Genomic DNA, 14,654 nt, shown 5'->3' on the forward strand with positions numbered 1-14,654 from the left:
GGCACTGGACCAGAATATCCCCGGGACCGCCTTCTGCCGCACGAATCCCAGCGACCAGTTAGGTCCCACAGAGTTGGCCTTCTCCGGGTCCCGTCAACTAAACAATGTCGTTTGGCGGGACCCAGGGGAAGAGCCTTCTCTGTGGCGGCCCCGACCCTTTGGAACCAACTCCCCCCAGATATCAGAGTTGCCCCCACCCTCCTAGCCTTTCGTAAGCTCCTTAAAACCCACCTCTGTCGTCAGGCATGGGGGAATTGACATGTTCCTTCCCCCTAGGCTTATAAAATTTATGCATGGTACGCTAGTATGTATGATTGGTTTTAATTTGTGGTGTTTTTTAAAGTAATTTAAATATTGGATTCGTCTTACATTGTATTGCTATTGCTGTGAGCCGCCCCGAGTCTGCGGAGAGGGGCGGCATACAAATCTGATTAAACTTGAAACTTGAAACTTGAAAATTCAAAGTTGATGAACTCTGGAGTCTTTTTCTAATATCAATTTATGTTTAACAGGGTTAAAATGTGGGAACAGAGTTAATGTTTTGTACAAACCCAAAGATTGCCAAAGCCCACTGTGACAACATCGCCAAAAAGGCTTCAAGAGTTGTTAACCTAATCCTACCTAGCTTCTGCTCCGGTAATCTCACACTAGTAAGCAGAGCATACAAAACATTTGCCGGACCAATCCTTGAACGCAGCTCATCTGTCTGGAACCCACACTGCATTTCGGACATCAACACTCTAGAAAATGTCCAGAGATACTTTACTAGAAGAGCCCTCCACTCCTCCACTCGCAACAGTATACAGTACTCCACACAACTAAACTTACAATCTTAGATTTAGAAAGCTTAGAACGATGTCGACTTAAGCATAGCCCATAACCTAAGCATAGCCCATAAAATCATCTGCTACAACGTCCTTCCTGTCAACAACTACTTCAGCTTCAACCGCAACAACACATGAGCACACAACAGATACAAACTTAAAGTAAACCGCTTTAAACTCGACTGCAGGAAATACGACTTTAGTAACCGAGTAGTTGATGCATGGAACTTACTACCTGACTCTGTAGTATCATCACCTAATCCCCAAAACTTTACCCTTAGACTATCCACTGTTGACCTCTCCCAATTCCTGAGAGGTCAGTAAGGGGCGTGCATAAGTGCACCAGCGTGCCTTCCGTCCCCTGTCCTAATGTTTCTCTTTTACTAGTATCATGTATATAAATATTATTATATCTTTGTATACTACCAATACATACTTGACAAAACAAATAAAAAAATAAACAAACAATGAAAAGGAGTTAGACCTATTGTGCAATTTTAATTTTTAAGATTTTTAAAAAGTCTTTTAATTATTATTAATTGGATCAAATTGTTTTATTATGTATCTTTTGTTTGTTGTGAGCCGCCCCGAGTCCACGGAGGGGGACGGCATACAAATCCAATAAATAAATAAAATAAATAAATGTAGCTAATTGGAAAAATACTGACTCAAGACAGGCTAATAGGATTCATTTTAAAGCAGCTTCCATTAACAGTGATGAAAAACAAGATTCTTGCAGGCAGCTGGCTCTGGGTCTTGGAGAATTATGATCAATATAAGCTATACAATGGAGGAATGTTTCCTAATGAGATGCAACCACAAGATGTCACTCTACGCCACCTTTATTTACTGTACCAAGAAAAGCATCCAGATTGTAATATGCAAGAGTTGACAAGTTATACATAAAACTACTGTGTTACTAAAAACTATAATGTCGCAGAATACACCGGACCAGGGTATCTACGAGACCGGCTTCTGCCGCACGAATCCCAGCGACCGGTTAGGTCCCACAGAGTGGGCCTTCTCCGGGTCCCGTCAACAAAACAATGCCGTTTGGCAGGGCCCAGGGAAAGAGCCTTCTCTGTGGCGGCCCCGGCCCTCTGGAACCAACTCCCCCCCGAAGATTAGAATTGTCCCCACCCTCCTCGCCTTTCGTAAGCTCCTTAAAACCCACCTCTGCCGTCAGGCATGGGAGAACTGAGATATTATTTCTCACTAGGCCTTTACAATTTATGCATGGTATGTTTGTTTGTATGTATGTTTGGTTTTACAAATAAGGGTTTTTTAAAATTGTTTTAGTATTCGATTTACATGCTGTTTTGTACTACTGTTGTTAGCCGCCCCGAGTCTACGGAGAGGGGCGGCATACAAATCCAATAAATAATAATAACTTATCAGAACATGCCTGTACATCACAAGGGAGCCTTCTCCCTACAAACCAGCTTTCCTGGGGCGGAAACTCCCAAAGGTTCTAGGGCACAGGTGTCGAAACTCAAGGCCCACAGGCTGGACTTGGCCCATGGTTCCTTAGCTCTGGCCTGTGGGGCTGCCCTGTAGAATAGAATAGATCAGAACAAAATAGAATGGAATAAAAAATATGGAATGGAATGGAATTCTTTATTGGCCAAGTGGGATTGGACACACAAGGAATTTGTCATTGGTGCAGATGCTCTCAGTGTACATAAAAGAAATAATAATAATTAATAATAATAATAATTTATTAGATTTGTATGCCACCCCTCTCCGAAGACTCGGGGCGGCTCACAACAATAATAAAACAGTGTGACAATGTAAACAAATCTAATATTAAAAAAGCATCTAAAAAACCCCATTTAAAAACCATGCAACACACGCATCCCATACAGAAAACTATAAAAGCCTGGGGGAGATGTCTCAATTTCCCCATGCCTGGCGATATAGGTGGGTCTTAAGTAATTTGTGAAAGACAAGGATGGAGGGGGCATTTCTGATCTCTGGGGGGAGTTGATTCCAGAGGGCCGGGGCCACCACAGAAAAGGCTCTTCCCCTGGGGCCCGCCAGATGACACTGTTTAGTCGACAGGACCCGGAGAAGGCCAACTCTGTGGGACCTGTGTGGGAAAAAGATACATTTGTCAAGAATCATGAATCATGATCATGGGTGAGATCATCCAAGGGCATGGGGAGAGGTATCATCAGTACGCAGATGATATCCAGCTTTACATCTCCACCCCATGTCCAATCAGCGAAGCAGTGGAAGTGATGTGCCGGTGCCTGGAGGCTGTTAGGGTCTGGATGGGTGTCAACAGACTCAAACTCAACCCTGATAAGACGGAGTGGCTGTTGGTTTTGCCTCCCAAGGACAATTCCATCTGTCCGTCCATTACCCTTGGGGGGGGGGGAATTACTGACCCCCTCAGAGAGGGTCCGCAAATTGGGCGTCCTCCTCGATCCACAACTCACATTAGAGAGCCATCTTTCAGCTGTGGCGAGGGGGGCGTTTGCCCAGGTTCGCTTGGTGCACCAGTTGCGGCCCTATTTGGACCGGGAGTCACTGCTCACAGTCACTCATGCCCTCATCACCTCGAGGCTTGACTACTGTAACACTCTCTACATGGGGCTACCTCTGAAAAGTGTTCGGAAACTTCAGATCGTGCAGAATGCAGCTGCGAGAGCAGTCACGGCCTTCCCCAAATATGCCCATGTTACACCAACACTCCGCAGTCTGCATTGGTTGCCGATCGGTTTCTGGTCACAATTCAAAGTGTTGGTTATGACCTATAAAGCCCTTCATGGCATCGGGCCAGAATATCTCCAGGACCGCCTTCTGCCGCACGAATCCCAGCGACCAGTTAGGACCCACAGAGTTGGCAGAGTTGGTCTCCGGGTCTCGTCGGCTAAACAATGTCGTTTGGCGGGACCCAGGGGAAGAGCCTTCTCTGTGGCGGCCCCGACCCTCTGGAACCAACTCCCCCCAGAGATCAGAATTGCCCCCACCCTCCTTGCCTTTCGTAAGCTCCTTAAAACCCACCTCTGTCGTCAGGCATGGGGGAACTGAGATATTCCCTTCCCCCTAGGCCTATACAATTTATGCATGGTATGTTTGTGCGTATGTTTGGTTTTTAAATTAGGGTCTTTTAAATTATTTTAAATATTCGATTTGTTATATGTTGTTTTACTATTGTTATTAGCCGCCCCGAGTCTACGGAGAGGGGCGGCATACAAATCTAATAAATAAATAAAAATAAATAAAATAAATGAGGCACAACACTTAATGATTGTCCTAGGGGTCAAATAAGTAAAAAGGAGTGAAGGTCCAGCCAGTGAAACGGTGAAAGTCCGGCCAGTGGTGCCACTAGCAGCAAAAATGCAGCCCTCATGAGCCCGTTTTTTCTAGCAGAGCGCTGAGGCTCCGACAGGCGCCCCAGACATGAATGATATAACAATAGTAACAATAAACAGAGGTATTCATATATTATTATCTCTTTCTTATTTCATACTCTTCTTTCTATTTTCTAACCAAGTATACCGCCTACTCCAGACCGGATAATACCCAGATTCATCTTGCTCGTTCAATTCACTTGTCATCTTGTCCATCTCTACACATTCCAGATGTTTATGGCATCTGGCAGGCAATCGGCCTGTTTCCAATTTTGCGCTAGTGTAATTCAGCAGCTGTCAGTATAGGTTGGGTCTGTCTGTAATGATTTCTTTTCACCCATTATTTCTTGTTCTACCCTCAGATGCTTTGGAGAATTGGTTGATGCCCTTTGCTCTGTGAGAGCTGCTCAGATTTTGAGAAACTGGTATCATGTCACCCCTAGTACTTCTCTTCCTACTAGAACCATGGAACCTAGAACCATAGGGCTGCAAGGAACGTCGGAGGTCTTCTAGTCCAACCCCTTAATAACAAGTTCTTAAATGTTTGTTGCCATTGAAATGAAATATGGCTGTATGCAAAAACATTGTGCCCTTGAATTATTTATTTATTATTAAATTTGTATGCCGCCCCTCTCCGTAGACTCAGGGCGGTTCACAACAATAGTAGCAAAACAATATGTAATACAAATCTAATAATTTAAACTAAAAACCCATAATTTAAAAACATGCACACAACACGCCATACATAAACAATATAGACCTGGGGAAGTTATTTCAGTTCCCCCATGCCTGACGGCAGAGGTGGGTTTTAAGGAGTTTACGAAAGGCAAGGAGGGTGGGGGCAATTTTAATCTCAGGGGGGAGCTGGTTCCAGCCATGAAATGGGCCATGACAAAATATTTTAGGTGGCCCAAGAATGGTTTGAAACAAACCTATTTTGAATCTTCCTAGGATGGAGCATTTCCAGAGCTCCTAATTCATTCTGAGATTGGGATCTTCTCTGATGGAAGGTTGTACATCGGGGATCCCCAAACTTGGCAACTTTAAGACCTGTGGACTTCAACTCCCAGTACTATTATCTTGGTACAAAGCTGTAAGAACCCTGGTTCAAAAAGCTAACCAAGGGTCCAGATTAGAATCTCACAGCAATTTTGATAGTCAAGTGATGGGTCACATTCAACCTTTTATTTATTTATTATTTATTTTATTTATTAGATTTGTATGCCGTCCCTCTTCCGCTAATTGAATTGGCATCCTTCAGTCTCGAAAGACCATGGTATCATGCATAAACAGATAATATTAATTGGTTATTTGGACCCCTAAAGCAGAGGTCTTCAAACCAGGCAACTTTAAATCTTGTGGACTTCAACTCCCAGAATTCTCCAGCCAGCATAGCTTTACAAAGTGGTATTAACACTTTGCGTGATCTGGATTCTATCCCTCTGTTAATGCATAGCTGGCTGGAGACTTCTGGGAGTTGAAGTCCATGAGTCTTAAATTTGCCAAGTTTGAAGAACTCTATTGTACATGCACCCAACAAAGAAAACTGATTTTTTTAAAAACCAGTCTGCTGTATATAGTTCTTTAGCAATGTGTATGTCAGAGCACAAAAATGACAAGGTGGCAGGATTTAAAAGCTGGGCGGCCTATCAATTTACTAAATTAAATTAAATTAATTAAAACTCAAGAGATAAAGCCAAAATTTGCAACGGCAACAACCGACCCTTGAAGATAGGGAGACGCAGGCACATTCCCCTTGCAATCGACCCCAAATGGTCTCAAACAGATGTCAGAAACATGATTATTAAAAAGCAGAAATTATGTAACCAAACCTGATTATTGATTACGCAACGGAATTATCTGGCAGCCTGGAATACGCTCAGACCACTACTTTAGGAGAGAGGGGGGAAAACCCAGCAGTTTTAAGCCATTAAATTGCAAAACAATTTTATAATGAGAGATTATGTGCTTTTCAATTTCAATCTCTTTAGTAGTATTAAAAAAAAAGAGCACCACGGGAAGGAAAAAAGCTCATTCCAAGTCAGGAAGAATAATAAATATGTGTATTTTCATCTCAAATAACACACTTCCACCCACATCTCCCAGGTTCTTGATTCAGTAGAGGTAAATTCTATCATCCTAAAAGCTGGTTTGGAGAATCACTCTTAAGCCAAAGGATGCATAAATCTTTTTCATTATTCGTGCAACTCATATACTTGAATAATTGAAAAAACCAGAAATCTATATTTTGCCATTAAAAAAAACATAATAACAATAGCAACAACGAGTTGGAAAGGACCTTGGAGGTCTTCTAGTCTAACCCCTGTGTTCAGTTCTGGAGACCTCACCTACAAAAAGATATTGACAAAATTGAACGGGTCCAAAGGCGGGCTACAAGAATGGTGGAAGGTCTTAAGCATAAAACGTATCAGGAAAGACTTAATGAACTCAATCTGTATAGTCTGGAGGACAGAAGGAAAAGGGGGGACATGATTGAAACATTTAAATATGTTAAAGGGTTAAATAAGGTCCAGGAGGGAAGCGTTTTTAATAGGAAAGTGAACACAAGAACAAGGGGACACAATCTGAAGTTAGTTGGGGGGAAGATCAAAAGCAACATGAGAAAATATTATATTACTGAAAGAGTAGTAGATCCTTGGAAAAAACTTCCAGCAGACGTGGTAGATAAATCCACAGTAACTGAATTGAAACATGCCTGGGATAAACATATATCCATCCTAAGATAAAATACAGAAAATAGTATAAGGGCAGACTAGATGGACCATGAGGTCTTTTTCTGCCCTCAGACTTCTATGTTTCTATGTTTCTATGTAACTTATCCAACATCTTAAAAACTTCCAGTGTTGGAGAATTAATAACTTCTGGAGGCAAGCTGTTCCACTGATCAATTGTTCTAACTGTCAGGAAATTTCTCCTTAGTTCTAGGTTGGTTCTCTCCTTGGTTAGTTTCCACCCATTGCTTCTTGTCCTGCCCTCAGGTGCTTTGGACAATAGTTTCGCTCTCTCTTGTTTCTGGCAACCCCTGAGACATTGGAACACTACTATCATATCACCCCAAGTCCTGCAACCCAATTCCTGCAACTGTTCTTCATATGTTTTAGCCTCCAGTCCCCTAATCATCTTTGTTGCTCTTCTCTGCACTCTTTCTAGAGTCCCAACATCCTTTTTACATGGTGGCGACCAAAACTGGATGCCATATTCCAAGTGTGGCCATACCAAGGCCTTATAAAATGGTATTAATACTTCACGTGATCTTGATTCTATCCCTCTCTTAATGCAGCTTAGAACTGTGTTGGGTTGTGGGCAGCTGCTGCACACTGCTGGCTCATATTTAAATGATTGTCCACCAAGACTCCAAGATCCCTGACATGGGTGTCAATTCAAGAGGAACCAGGATATTAAGACATCATCTATCAATGAATTAATATTCCTGATTCCAAGTTAGGAGATACTAATCGTTATGGTTTCCCTATTTGTGGTTAATAACAAATTTCATAATTTTTCCTTCTTGTGGAAAAAAAAGTAAAAGGGTCTGCCTGTGTAGAAAAATCTTCGTTTAATAAAATATAATCCCCTGAATGCAACTTTGTGATAGGAAAGTAGGTTTGAATTCAAACTTCTCATTTTTTCTAATTTTCTAAATTTTTTCTAAAGTTGGCGGCAACCCGAGAGAGCCGGTTCGGGAGTGTGCCCAGCCATCGGTTCAGTGAGTGGGGGGGACATTCCAGATACCGGTTCTATAGAACCGGTCCAAACTTGCAGGAACCGACCTCTACTCAGATCCCCAGGGCCTTATCTGGACATACATTCCATCATCTGTTCCTTCATTTTATTTATTTATTATTTATTATTTCCATGCCACCCCTCTCTGCAGACTCTGGGCAGCTCAGAGCAAAATAGATACAAAAATACAATGTATAAGAAATCTAATTTAAAAACAATTCTAAAACCCAATGCATTAAAAACATCCATCCACATTCATTCCTTATACATTGGACGGAGCTAGACGTAACACTCAACGGCCCCAAGACTGTCAACAGAGATGGGTTTTTAAAGGCTTGTGGCAGGCCAGGAGGGTGGGGGCGGTATGAATCCATGGAGGGAGTGGATTCCAGAGGGCCGGGGTTGCCACAGAGAAGGCTCTTTCCCTAAACCCCAGCAGGCGGTATTGTCTGGCAGCCGAGACCTGGAAAAGGTAAACTCTGTGGGACCTAACCGACCTTGGGATACAGTGGTACCTCTACTTACGAACTTAATTTGTTCCATGACCAGGTTCTTAAGTAGAAAAGTTTGTAAGAAGAAGCAATTTTTCCCATAAGAATCAGTGTAAAAGCAAATAATGAGTGTGATTGGGGAAACCTCAGGGAGGGTGGAGGCCCTGTTTCCTCCCAGGAGAGTCCTAGAGAAGCCCCACGGAGGCTTCTCCCCACCTTTTCTGGCCCTGTTTCCTCCCAGGATATTCCTAGAGAGGCCCCACAGAGGCCTCTCCCCACCTTTTCCGGTTACAGTTTCGGAGGGTCAGGTTTGTAAGTGGAAAATGATTCTTGAGAAGAGGTAAACAAATCTTGAACACACGGTTCTTATCTAGAAAGTAGAGGCGTTCTTAGGTAGAGGTACCTCTGTACTTGATTTTCCTTGAAAATATTGCTCTTGTACTTCAAAAAGCTTCCGAACTGAAGAAGCTTCTTGAACGAGAAGGGGAAATAAATTCAAGGGAAAAAACAAACAAACAAACAAACAAAAAGTCTAGTTTCCTTTTTGAAAAACATCTTTGGGAAAAGTAGAGAACCTTTTGTTCCAAAATAGTTTTCCTCCTACACAATGGTTCCTTTACACAACTGATGACTTTTCTCATAAAAGCAATCGGGAAACTTCCTCCTAAAGCCAACAGCATGAAAAAAAGACTTGCCTTGCATGGGGTTAATCATTCGAAATCATTATAATCAATAAACCAACAACCGAAAGCATTCAGTATTGCCAGATCTCGAAAAATCTTTGGGGGACTTTCAAAAACCACGTAAGACAACTATACAAAGAAATGAAGCATAAAAGTACAAACAAAAGTATCCATTCCACATACCTAGCAAAGCCTGGAACAAGCTGCTTTTAAAGATGCCCATCACTTTCTTAATTGCTTTTTTCAGTTGTTGCTCCTCTGGCTTTTTTAACTTCTTACAATAAGCTTCCAGAAGTGCTAAAGCTCGATCAGTTTCTAAAGAAAACAATAATTAGAACAATAATTAGCTGGACCTTGAAAAGAAGAAGCGAAACAGAAGGATGCATTTGCCATACAAGGATTGCTAATTCATACAAAACTTGGTTTTGCTCAGTTCTAAAGCAAAAAGGCACAGATTAATGGCGATGTTTAAAAAATGATCATATACAATTGTTTTCCTTTGCCATCTTCGCTGCTTTATCCTCTTAGTGTTAACCATTTTAGACAAATATCCCAGGGCAGATGCTGCCTTGTTTATAACTGATCTTATAAACTACGTACTTTGAAGGCTTACTTTTAAAAAAAAAAAAAAATTAAATTAAATATAAACATTAAAAAAGAACATTTAAGACATTAAAATACATACTTCAAACAAAACAATTTAAAAAATCCATTAAAACACACAAATAAAAGAAAAAAAGATACACAAACCTTTATAACCCTTTTACAATGAATTGAGTTGATGTCATATTTCCATGTATATACAAGTAAGTTAAACTGTATTTTCTCTACAGTTCTCAATAATTAATCTGTTTAACTATTAATTAACACCATCTCTTATCATAAACAAGGGTCGCTCAGAAAGTAATGCACCACATTTTTCTCAGCCTAGTACAAATGCGAAACTCTAGATATACATTATTTGAATTGTCAGGAGTGTGTGTGTAAATTTTACATTTCTTCAGACAGCTAGAGTAGCTAGAGCAGCGTTTCAAAATGGTATCTGTAAGTGATGTACGTTACAAGCAGTGTGTCATCATTGAATTTCTCACTGAAGAGGAAGAAACTGTTGGGAATATTCACAAACGTTTGTGTACAGTTTATGGAGAATCTGCAGTCGACAGAAGTACGGTTAGTCGCTTGGCACAGAGGGTGAGGCCATTAGAAGGTGGAAATAGCTTCGTGACCAGAACCTGGAGTGGTACCGACAGGGCATACACGCCCTTGTGTCTCACAGGAGGAAGGCCATAGAACGGGATGGAGATTACGTGGAAAAATAGGGAGTGTAGAAGAAACATCATTCTTTCTTATGCGTACATTTCATTGTGTTCAATAAATAATGGTTAAAGAAAAAAATGTGGTACATTACTTTCTGGGCGACATTACTTCTATTTCTTATGTATTTCCAGAACCAAAAGTTGCTGACCCGAGTCCAACCATCTAAACCAGGTGGGGGCCAAACATGGCAAGTTTAAGATCTGTGGACTTTAATTCCCAGAATTCTCCAGCCAGCTATGGCTGGAGAATTCTGGGAGTCGAGCTATGCTGGCTGGAGAATTCTGGGAGTTGAAGTCCGCAAGTCTTAAAAGTTGCCAAGTTTGAAAACCTCTGTTCTAAACACCCCTGAATTACACAGCTCATTAGCATTCATAGTCTCCACTGGTGAAATCTCCCATAGGCGTTGCTTCCTGGTACAATTTGACATAATTTCCCACACTCCCCAAACAAGTCAATGGCAAAGATGCAAGATAGCACAAGAGACAGAAGTGAAAAATACAGCAATTGGTTCAATGCCCAAAGGCCACTTCGGAAATGAATCAATATAAACTGAAGCCAGTCAGGAGATGTTCAAAAAGACAAATTAAATTAGGTCGCAGACATCTACCTTCAATTAATGTGAATGTCCAGCTCATGCAAAAGTCTTAATTTTGTGCCCTGCGTGGCATTTTCACCTCTCCTGTCACTGAGCTTACCTTTTTAGGACAGAAATACCACCTTGAATTCATTCTGAATAAAAGTTCTCCTCTTGGCTTGCATCCCATTCTTCTTCTAAGGAGTTTCATACTGCAATCCTCCCAGATATATTTGGCTGATAACGCCTTGCTCAAAGAACAGGGAATATTTTTCATGAACGAACATGGATTTGATCCATTTCAGGTTTTCCCTGCAAGCATTTCAATTTGTTTCCTCTTTTCAATAGATCTTCCATATAAAAATAGAGCGTGCCCATGTCTCTCCAATACTCGCATTCTGCAGTGGCTGCAAATTGGTTTCTGGACTCAATTCGAAGTGTTGGTTATGACCTATAAAGCCCTACATGGCATCAGACCAGATTCACTCCCATGTGAATCCCAGCGACCGGTTAGGTCCCACAGAGTCGGCCTTCTCCAGGTCCCGTCAACTAGACAATGTTGTTTGGCAGGACCTAGGGGAAGAGCCTTCTCTGTGGCGGCCCCGACCCTCTGGAATCAGCTCTCCCCAGAGATTCATACTACCTTCACCCTCCTCACCTTTCGTAAGAGTCTTAACACTCATTTATATCATCAGACTTGGTCTGATTAGATCTAAGCTCCCTGGCCAACGAATGATTGTATGATTGTTGTACCAATGGGTGTGATTGATTTTTAATTTAATCAGGGATTTTAGATTGCTTTGTAATTTTAATTAATTGGATTGATTTTATTCTAATTTACTGTTCTTTTATATGTTGTAAGACACCCCAAGTCTTCGGAGAAGGGCGGCATAGAAATCCAATCAATCAATCAATCAATCATCAATGTGCAAGATTTTGGCTTGGAATTTCTGTTCCTAAGTGAAGTGGCTGTTAAGTGCCATGTCCAATTTTATGATCTTTCTTCCCATAGTCATTAAGCAAATCACTACAGTTAGGTAAATGACACAGTCATTTGCTCAATTCCCATCGACTTGGTTTGTCAACCAAGACACTCCACCTCAAAAGTCACCATTGTAATTTCAAACGGTCACTAAAAATAATAATAATAATAATAATAATATATTATTATTATTATTATTATTATTATTATTATTATTTATTAGATTTGTATGCCACCCCTCTCCGAAGACTCGGGGCGGCTCACAACAATAATAAAACAGTGTGACAATGTAAACAAATCTAATATTAAAAAAGCATCTAAAAACCCATCATTTAAAAACCATGCAACACATGCATCCCATACATAAAACTATAAAAGCTTGGGGGAGATGTCTCAATTCCCCCATGCCTGGCGATATAGGTGGGTCTTAAGTAGTTTGCGAAAGACAAGGAGGGTGGGGGCAGTTCTGATCTCTGGGGGGAGTTGATTCCAGAGAGCCGGGGCCGCCACAGTTAAGGCTCTTCCCCTGGGGCCTGCCAGACGACATTGTTTAGTCAACGGGACCCAGAAAAGGCCAACTCTGTGGGACCTCATCGGCCACTGGGATTCGTGCGAAAATTGCAAGTTGAGAGCTACGGTACCTGTAATCCAATATATTATTATTTATTATTAAAATTATTATTATTATTTATTAGATTTGTATGCCACTCCTCTCCGAAGACTCGGATATATATATCATTTTAAATACTGTAATTGTATCTCACTGCATAAGAACCACGTATTTACAAATCAAGAATTCACTAATTGCATAAATGTAATTAGAAACAGTTTGCTTAAATACACGAGTCAACAGAAATAGTTGACCAACAGCATACTTTCCTTTTTCTTTCCTTTTTCTTTCTTTATCTTTCACTTTTCTTTCTTTTTTCTTTCCTTTTCCCCTTTTTCTTTTTATTTTCTTCTCTCTCTTTTCTTTAATTGTCCCTTTATCATGTAAGAACAAACTATAGTAAATATACTATGATATAAAATATATAAAGAAGAAAGAATGGGAAACTGCTAAAATGTAAGCCTAAAAACTTCAACCAATGTCAAACATGTTTGTTAATTATGTTTATTTTAATTGTTCAATAAAGTTTATCTTAAAAATAAATATATATTTTTTTTAAAAAAAGGAAAGTGACCAGCCAATGACCGATTGTGAACCAAATACATTCAGTCCTTTCTTTGATTGATGAATAAAGGTGACAAGGTCTTTCTCGGCTGTTTGTAGGACACATACAGCTACAACTCGGGTCTATGTTTTAACAATGCATTTATTTGTAATCAACTGGGCATCCTTTCCATTCTGCCTGACTAAGCATTCTCGACATGCCAGCTGGGGGCAAGCCAAGATCAAAGCCTCCAAAAAAGGCTAAATCACAGCTGAAGGCCACAAACGACTGGGATTAAGAGAGGAAATATTACCTCTCTGGGTTCCAAATGGGCTCACAGATATATTACCGTGTTTTTTGGAGGCTGAAAATTTGGGTGCGTCTTATACTCTGAATGTAGCTTTTTTTACCAGCCTTAATGAGATGCCCCCCCCCCCAATGAGCTCTTCTCAATTTGCAGGCTTGTTTTCGCTAATTTTTTTAAAAAAGTACCATAAATAATGTTTATTGATTTTCATAATAATAAAATAAATACACACTACACAAAAACAGTGCACAGTCATATGTGCTCCCGTAACATCATTCATTCAATCCCTCCACCAAATGAGGGTGTACTGATTTATCTCTTAAACCGGGAACATTAATTTGTTTACAAAATATAGAGTGATTCCAATTTATTCTTTATAACCCGGGCTCGAATTCTACTGGCCATAAAACCTCTGACCCTGTCCCATCTTCCCATCAGTTTTTCCACTTTATTTTCATTGATCGTATTCATTTTAGTATCCATAATTTCAAATTGAATGTGTTCCACCATGTACCAATACCAATTTTGTATTGTCCATTTTGTTGCATCCTTCCAACCTAAAAACTATTACTACCTCCGTACTTCCTATAGCTGCTTCCTTAATTTCTCTGAAATCACCCATATCCCTCCTCATTACTAATACTGCCATCTCGTTTGTAATCACCCATTTTATATTTAACATCCTATTAATCCTATTAATCTCATCTTGTACCTCTTTCCAAAATTTCTGCACTACCGAGCACTCTTAAACATATGCATGAACACCCCTCTCTACTCTAGTTTCTCTTCAGATCGTATAAAACATTCGCCGTTTTTGCTAATTCACTTAACAATTCTTTCACTTAGCAACAGAAATTTTGGGTTAAACTGTGGTAGTAAGTCGAGGATGACCTGTATATTCTCCTGGTTGTCCTTAAATGTTATTTTTTTTCCAGAGGAAGATAGTGACTGATACTACAGGTCCTAGATTTTCTTGAAACCAATTTTAGCCTAAACGCTTGTTGAAAGTCAGTTTTTAGATATACAGTATAATATAAGTTTCTCAGGCTGCTGCGTAACAAATATTGAAACTTCCTGCTTAAAGCATCTGCTCAATTCAATCTATGTCTTTTTAGTGCTTCTTTTTAAGCCTTCCTTGAGTATAATAAATATTACCCACTAAAATGGGCTTTGGGTAATCCTCATATTGAATATTTAATGTACAGTATTTCTTAAGTTA

At 40.3% G+C, this 14,654-nt stretch overlaps 1 protein-coding gene across 1 annotated transcript in view; it reads right to left on the reverse strand.

The window, feature by feature from the left end:
- DLG2 (discs large MAGUK scaffold protein 2) overlaps positions 1-14,654 on the reverse strand; it is a 1,028,485-nt gene that overhangs the window by 1,000,116 nt on the left and 13,715 nt on the right. The window contains exon 3 of the mRNA XM_070749573.1: positions 9,285-9,416. Within this exon, the coding sequence (XP_070605674.1) occupies positions 9,285-9,416 (132 nt within the window). The remainder of the gene's footprint in view (positions 1-9,284; positions 9,417-14,654) is intronic.

The sequence above is a fragment of the Erythrolamprus reginae genome, chromosome 4, assembly GCF_031021105.1.
Source record: "Erythrolamprus reginae isolate rEryReg1 chromosome 4, rEryReg1.hap1, whole genome shotgun sequence".
NCBI classification, from domain to species: Eukaryota; Metazoa; Chordata; class Lepidosauria; order Squamata; family Dipsadidae; genus Erythrolamprus; species Erythrolamprus reginae.